This window comes from Liolophura sinensis, chromosome 12 (assembly GCF_032854445.1).
Source record: "Liolophura sinensis isolate JHLJ2023 chromosome 12, CUHK_Ljap_v2, whole genome shotgun sequence".
NCBI classification, from domain to species: Eukaryota; Metazoa; Mollusca; class Polyplacophora; order Chitonida; family Chitonidae; genus Liolophura; species Liolophura sinensis.
The window spans coordinates 9915232-9922419 of record NC_088306.1 but is presented as its reverse complement, the minus strand read 5'-3'; the positions used below and the strand labels follow the sequence as shown (position 1 = coordinate 9922419).

The following is a 7188-nucleotide window of genomic DNA, read 5'->3' as shown; positions in this document are numbered from 1 at the left end:
AACGTTGTGTAAAAATCCCAGGATCAATATATCACTGAACAACAGTAACGTTGTGTAAAAATCCCAGGATCAATATATCATTGAACAAAAGTAACGTTGTGTAAATAAAACTCTTACGTGATAGACGACAGGCTGCAAGGTTTCATTTTGTATGTGAAACAGTGTGCAGAAGTTTTGCTTGTAGTGCAGTCATATATTTTAGTCATATGGGTTAAAGTCAACACTGAATAAATTTTGATCTTTCCAAGTCCAGCTCATGCTGGCTTCGTCTCCGGCCGTAAGTGGGAAGGTCTGACAGCAACCTGCGGATGGTCGTGGGTTTCTTTCCCCTGGTTACCCACCATAATGCTGGCTGCCGTCGTATAAGTCAAATATTCTTGAGTACGGCGTAAAACACCAATCAAAAAAAAAAATATATATATATATATATATATACACTCAACGGACTTTCTGTTAAAATGAACAGATTAATAATTTGACTGTAAGCTAACACAGACTACCCACACACTTACCCAGAAGAGGTGCCAAAACTGAACTGAATATCCCTCGGAAGAAAATACCCATCCCAACTGCTTTGGCTAATCCTTCCTTCCCTACAAAGTCCACCATGACCGGTAGTTGAAGGATTGCATGAGAGCTCCCAACAAGCCCGAAGATTGCGGCTACAGCTACCATTTCAGGGAACGTTCTAGTGAATGGAAGGGCGAACATGACCGCACTGGAGATAGTCGTGCCAAAAGCCATGACGTGATGTGAGGAAAGACATTTGATGTCGGCCAGTACACCGAAAAGGAACCTGCCGAAGAAATCGCAACCTCCAACGACAGACAACAGAACAGCTGCCATCTCTCGGGAAATGCCTATTTCTTCAGCACGCGGAACGATGAAGGTGACTTGGTTCGTATTGGCAACCATGAACAGGCTGGACGAGAAAAGAAACAGGATGTACAGCGGGTTACCAAGCACCTGAGGATCGAATATAAATTTGATGAAGCTCACGAGAGGAGAACAAACTGAACATTTCCGTTTCACGAGTGTCTCAGATGGGGATACAATTTCCACCTCTGGAACGGATCTCGGGTCCTCTATCGTGCTCAAACTTAGGTGGGAACCAACATGACGCATGCGCTCAGTGATGCTCCTGGTAGATCCTTTAAAATTCTCTTCAGACGTCGTGGACGTTAGCGACAGCAGAGTTGGTCTGTCCACCCTTGGGGACCCCTGAATATCGCGCAACGTGCCATTAGAGCAGCACGTACCTTCATCAAGATTTTGATGTTTGCCATTCGGAATGCGTGACGCCCCTGCATCTTTTGCGGTTTTTGAGCCAGTATTATCTCCAGTTTCGGCATCTTCAAGGGTATCACCACTTGCGTCATGTGGACTGCATTCTTCTACTGCAACAGTTTCTTTTTCCGTGCTAGAGTAGGACTTTAAGGGTCTCAACAGAGCCCCGGTGATTACGATATTCAGAAAAATGCCACCGTAGATCAACATACTTCCCCTGAGTGCGTATGTGGCCATGAGAAGGGAGATAAGGGGAGGCACAGCCACTTGACCTACAGACGCACCCATCAACGATAAACTGTTTGCTCTGCCCCGCTTTTTGTCGAAATACCGACCCAAGCAAACCCTTGAGGGTCCGTTGATCAATGATATGCCAATGCCTTCAAAAGAAAAAAAAATTTTTTTTCTTATATTTGATGATAGTCTTTTCATTTAAAATAATATTGTCGAGGTTCTGGTGTTTAGCCACAGAAAATGACAGTTATGTGCTCAGCGCGGAGCCCGGCTTCTAAGTTCATTTATTTCCTATAAGTTATATGAAAATGTCCCATTCCAAACAAGTTCACTTTCACTACAGTCATTAGAAAAAAATCTGAGACATTCTGTTGGGAAAAAAAATGCAATGGAAAAAATGTAAAACATTCTCAAACTCAAAACCAAAACCGTTCAGTGGTTTTCAAACATTTTTCGAAAGTTTTCACTTACCCCCACATACCCCAAAGGTGAAAATGACAAATTCCAAACTGTCGGCGAAAAAAGCAAGAATGAAGCCAGCCGATGAGATGAGTGCCCCAACGATGACGACAACCCGCTCTGTGTAGCGCTCAGATAACGCTGTACCGAATGGGCCTGGTCAAGGTAAAATATGAAACTTATTTGTTACATAGACTGTACTCTGTGTCAGATAAATAGGCCTATAGTATACATTGAGTATACGGGCTTCCTCTCAAACCGTAAGTGGGAAGATCTCCCAGCAACCTGTGGATGGGCGTGTGTTTCCTCCGAGTTCTTTCCGGTTTCCTACCACCATAATGGTGATCACCGTCGCTTAAGTGAAACATTCTTGAGTACGGCGTAAAGCACCAATGAAATAAATACACATATGTGCGAAATGTCAGCAACGACATTCTTGAAACCTGCAGAAATCAAGGTCAAGGTACTAAAGCACTCGTTCATTCATTCATGTGGGTGGACCATGTTCGGGTGTTTAAGAAGCTTGTCTTTCTCTCGCTAGGACACAAAAGGTACGGCTGAAATCTCAGCCCTTGACAGGGAATTTGTGGCAGAAATAGCTCTGGTCGACCTAATCAGTTGTGTTTACCTGAGAGAGTAGCGCAGATAGCTCTGACTAACATAATCGGTTGTGTTTACCTGAGAGAGTAGCGCAGATAGCTCTGACTAACATAATCGGTTGTGTTTACCTGAGAGGCTAGCGCAGATATCTCTGAACGACCTAATCAATTGTGTTTACCTGAGAGGGTAGCGCAGATAACTCTGAATGACCTAATCAGTTGTGTTTACCTGAAAGGCTAGCGCAGATAGCTCTGAACGACCTAATCAACTGTGTTTACCTAAGAGGGTAGCGCAGATAGCTTTGATGACCTAATCAGTTGTGTTTACTTGAGTGAATAGCGCAGATAGCTCTGACTAACATAATCGGTTGTGTTTACATGAGAGGGTAGCGCAGATATCTCTGAAAGACCTAATCGGTTGTGTTTACCTGAAAGGCTAGCGCAGATAGCTCTGAACGACCTAATCAATTGTGTTTACCTAAGAGGGTAGCGCAGATAGCTTTGATGACCTAATCAGTTGTGTTTACTTGAGTGAATAGCGCAGATAGCTCTGACTAACATAATCGGTTGTGTTTACATGAGAGGGTAGCGCAGATATCTCTGAAAGATCTAATCGGTTGTGTTTAACTGAAAGGCTAGCGCAGATAGCTCTGAACGACCTAATCAACTGTGTTTACCTAAGAGGGTAGCGCAGATAGCTTTGATGACCTAATCAGTTGTGTTTACTTGAGTGAATAGCGCAGATAGCTCTGACTAACATAATCGGTTGTGTTTACGTGAGAGGGTAGCGCAGATATCTCTGAATGACCTAATCAATTGTGTTTACCTGAAAGGCTAGCGCAGATATCTCTGAACGACCTAATCAACTGTGTTTACCTAAGAGGGTAGCGCAGATAGCTTTGATGACCTAATCAGTTGTGTTTACTTGAGTGAATAGCGCAGATAGCTCTGACTAACATAATCGGTTGTGTTTACATGAGAGGGTAGCGCAGATATCTCTGAAAGACCTAATCGGTTGTGTTTACCTGAAAGGCTAGCGCAGATAGCTCTGAACGACCTAATCAATTGTGTTTACCTAAGAGGGTAGCGCAGATAGCTTTGATGACCTAATCAGTTGTGTTTACTTGAGTGAATAGCGCAGATAGCTCTGACTAACATAATCGGTTGTGTTTACCTGAGAGGGTAGCGCAGATATCTCTGAATGACCTAATCAATTGTGTTTACCTGAAAGGCTAGCGCAGATAGCTCTGAACGACCTAATCAATTGTGTTTACCTAAGAGGGTAGCGCAGATTGCTTTGATGACCTAATCAGTTGTGTTTACTTGAGTGAATAGCGCAGATAGCTCTGACTAACATAATCGGTTGTGTTTACCTGAGAGGGTAGCGCAGATATCTCTGAATGACCTAATCAATTGTGTTTACCTGAAAGGCTAGCGCAGATAGCTCTGAACGACCTAATCAATTGTGTTTACCTAAGAGGGTAGCGCAGATTGCTTTGATGACCTAGTCGGTTGTGTTTACTTGAGTGAATAGCGCAGATAGCTCTGACTAACATAATCGGTTGTGTTTACCTGAGAGGGTAGCGCAGATATCTCTGAAAGACCTAATCAATTGTGTTTACCTCAGAGGGTAGCGCAGATATCTCTGAATGACCTAATCGGTTGTGGTTACTAGAGAATAGCGCAGATAGTTCTGACTAACATAATCGGTTGTGTTTACCTGAGAGGGTAGCGCAGATAGCTCTGACTGACCTAATCAATTGTGTTTACTTGAGAGAATAGCGCAGATAGCTCTGACTAACATAATCGGTTGTGTTTACTTGAGAAAATAGCGCGGATAGTTCTGACTAACATAATCGGTTGTGTTTACCTGAAAGGGTAGCGCAGAAAGCTCTGACTGACCTAATCAGTTGTGTTTACTTGAGAGAATAGCGCAGATATGTCTGAACAATCTAATCAGTTGTATTTACCTGAGAGAATAGCGCAGATAGCTCTGACTAACCCAATCAGCTGAGTTTACCCCAGAGAGCAGCGCAGATAGCTCTGATTGACATAATCAGTTGTGTTTACGTCAGAGAGAGACGAAGATAGCTCTGACTGACCTAATGGGTTGTGTTTACCTGAGAGTGTAACCTGGATAGCTCTGTCTGACCTAATCACTTGTGTTTACCTGAAAGAGTAGCGCAGACTGCTCTAGCTGACCTAATCAGTTGGGTTTCCGAGGCTGACCGGCCATAAGTATCGGAAAACGCCGAGAAAAATATTCCGTAAGACTTTATAAAGCCTCCATTAATGAGCGACTTGAGAAAAAGACCTGTGAAGAAGGAAAATATTACAATTAGATTGTCCGAGGTCATCGAACAACAGTGTAAAATCATAATATAATATGTAATAATAACAACACGGTATCGGACCATGTCAGGGTGCTTTCAGATATCTTCACTTCTCAGCAGATATCTTCCCTTGTCGGCAAATATCTTTACTTGTCAGCAGGTAGCTTCACTTATCGGTAGATATCATCAGTTATCGGAACATAATAATAGATCTAGAATTAAGACAGCACTATGTACCGATGTGTCATCATGGAAAAAGCCATTTCCTCGAAGCCAGGTTCGAATCCGAAAGGTGATCTAATACTTACTTTTGTACAGGACCACATAGGATGTAGAAAATATTTCAAGCATAGAACGTGTATTGTAAAATGACCGTTATGTTGAAGTTATAGCTTATGCCAAAACTCTTCACTTACCAAACATGCCAAATGCCACGTCTGGACAAGCTGTCTTAGACTTAAGTCAGACCGTGTCATGATATTTGATGCTATTCCTGAACTTAGATTTGAACCCATAACAATAATTTTCAGTATTTCTACAAAAGTCCTCAAGTACAGCTCATGGTGGCTTTCCTCTCCGGCCGTACATGGAAAGGTCCGCAGCAACCTGCGGATGGTCGTAGGTTTCTCCCGTGTTCTGCCCGGTTTCCTCACCATAATGCTGGCCGCCGTCGTATAAGTGAAATACTCTTGAGTACTGCGTAAAACACCAACTAAATACATAAATAAAGGGCCTGATATGGTAAGGTGGGGGAGTCGGCCCCAGTGCAAAGAACTGTGGGCCTCAAGTAGCAAAACTGACTATAGCTGTGAGAGGCAGCGGCTAACGCAGTCGAAAAGCTCCTTCTTTTTCATTTCTGTTTTACTCGTCTTTTCCTGTTATATGGCAAGCACGCTGCTTATAAAGCTCCAAACATGCACTGAATCGATGTATAGGTCATAAAATTGAAAAATTCTAGCCGGCTCCAGTCACACTCAAATATCTTTTTTCTTGCTTTAGAAACTGTAGAATTATGAAAATCGCTGAACTACAAATATGCTTTGCTGAAAAATTCTATCAAAATTCAGCCAAAACTTTCAGCTTGATATTTTCTCTACGCATAACATGTTAATGTTAATACTAGCCAGAAGACCAAATGTGATCTTATTCAGTGCACTTATTCAGTGCAAGACGGTCTTTATCTATACTCACTCAAAATTATGTTTTCAAAAAAAAAAAAAAAAAAACAGCCAGAAAGATTCGAACTCTTTCCCGATAAGTAATCTTTTCTCCGCAGTAATTTCGATAGTCCAGTGTACTGTGGAGGATACCTGACAGATCATGGTAGAAATACAGATCTTAAACTTGTTAAACTATGATAAAACTCATCACAATATAAAGTTTATGTTCTACATATGAAGACAATCTTTAATCAAAACGAAACTTTGACAGCACGTAGAAATACACACACGAAGGTTTCAGTTAACATATTTTTTCTGGTTAACGTTGATCTTCATACTGTAAATAAAAAAACAGTGCCATGTTTGAACGAAAAATTGGTGTGTTTGATCGAGAGTGCGTATTGGGTGTGTTATTACTAAGCAACCATCTCTTTTATGGCATTATAACTTTCATGAGGGCTTCGACCAAGTTTTGTACTCCTGGTTCCGAAATTTACAGAATTGTGCTGGGATTTTGTAATTTGCACTTTCTTATTGTACCTCCCTGGGGCCGATTCTCCGCCTTACCGTACCAGGTTCTTTCACAAAAGTCCAAAACAAATTTAAGTATTATTAAGCCTAAAACTAGTAATAATTTTAAAATTAAGTCTAAGTCTGACTGAAGTCTAAGACAGCTTTGTCACAACGGGGACTGGCGTTTTATCAGTAAGACAATCTCACCCAGAGCTATCATCCAGGCCCATCCCCGGTCAATCGGAGGGCCGGTTTTTCCCATTGTTTATCCCCGGCCTTTCAAGCTGTTGACATAATGGTTTGATTTTCTGGAAAAACAATGCCAAAGTATCAAAAACTGTTAACGTGAGACTTCGTACTGATTTTCGATCCTGCTATATAAATTGTTGTCTGAAATTTAATTTTAGCGATTTTAAACTCAACATTCGATATATCTGAATGTGATGTAATTTCATATACCAGCAATCACCTATTTCTCATCAACGAGATATCCCCCTTTTTGTAACTGCCAGGCCTTTCAGTTTCTCTTTTTCATTTGAAAACTGAAAGTACTGTTTCTCCTTAATTATGTGACATCAAGAGTTTTCAGTGAGGTCATTTCAA

The 7188-nt window shown here is 41.6% G+C and overlaps 1 protein-coding gene across 1 annotated transcript; it reads right to left on the bottom strand.

The window, feature by feature from the left end:
- Positions 1-486: 486 nt before the first annotated feature.
- LOC135479430 (monocarboxylate transporter 12-like) lies at positions 487-6895 on the bottom strand. The gene is made up of 4 exons (XM_064759258.1): positions 6793-6895; positions 4750-4893; positions 1993-2136; positions 487-1667 (listed from the first exon to the last, which is right to left on the bottom strand). Exons 1-4 carry the CDS (start codon positions 6845-6847, stop codon positions 487-489), a joined length of 1524 nt encoding a protein of 507 aa, XP_064615328.1. The 5' UTR covers positions 6848-6895.
- Positions 6896-7188: the final 293 nt, after the last annotated feature.

Excerpts from the sequence above, each read along its gene's own strand:
- LOC135479430 (XM_064759258.1), bottom strand. The coding sequence starts at position 6,847 with ATGGGAAAAACCGGCCCTCCGATTGACCGGGGATGGGCCTGGATGATA. Across the intron at positions 2,137-4,749 it reads AGTCTGCGCTACTCTTTCAG|GCCCATTCGGTACAGCGTTA; the intron begins GTAAACACAAGT and ends TACCTTGACCAG. Across the intron at positions 1,668-1,992 it reads CACCTTTGGGGTATGTGGGG|GCATTGGCATATCATTGATC; the intron begins GTAAGTGAAAAC and ends TTTCTTTTGAAG.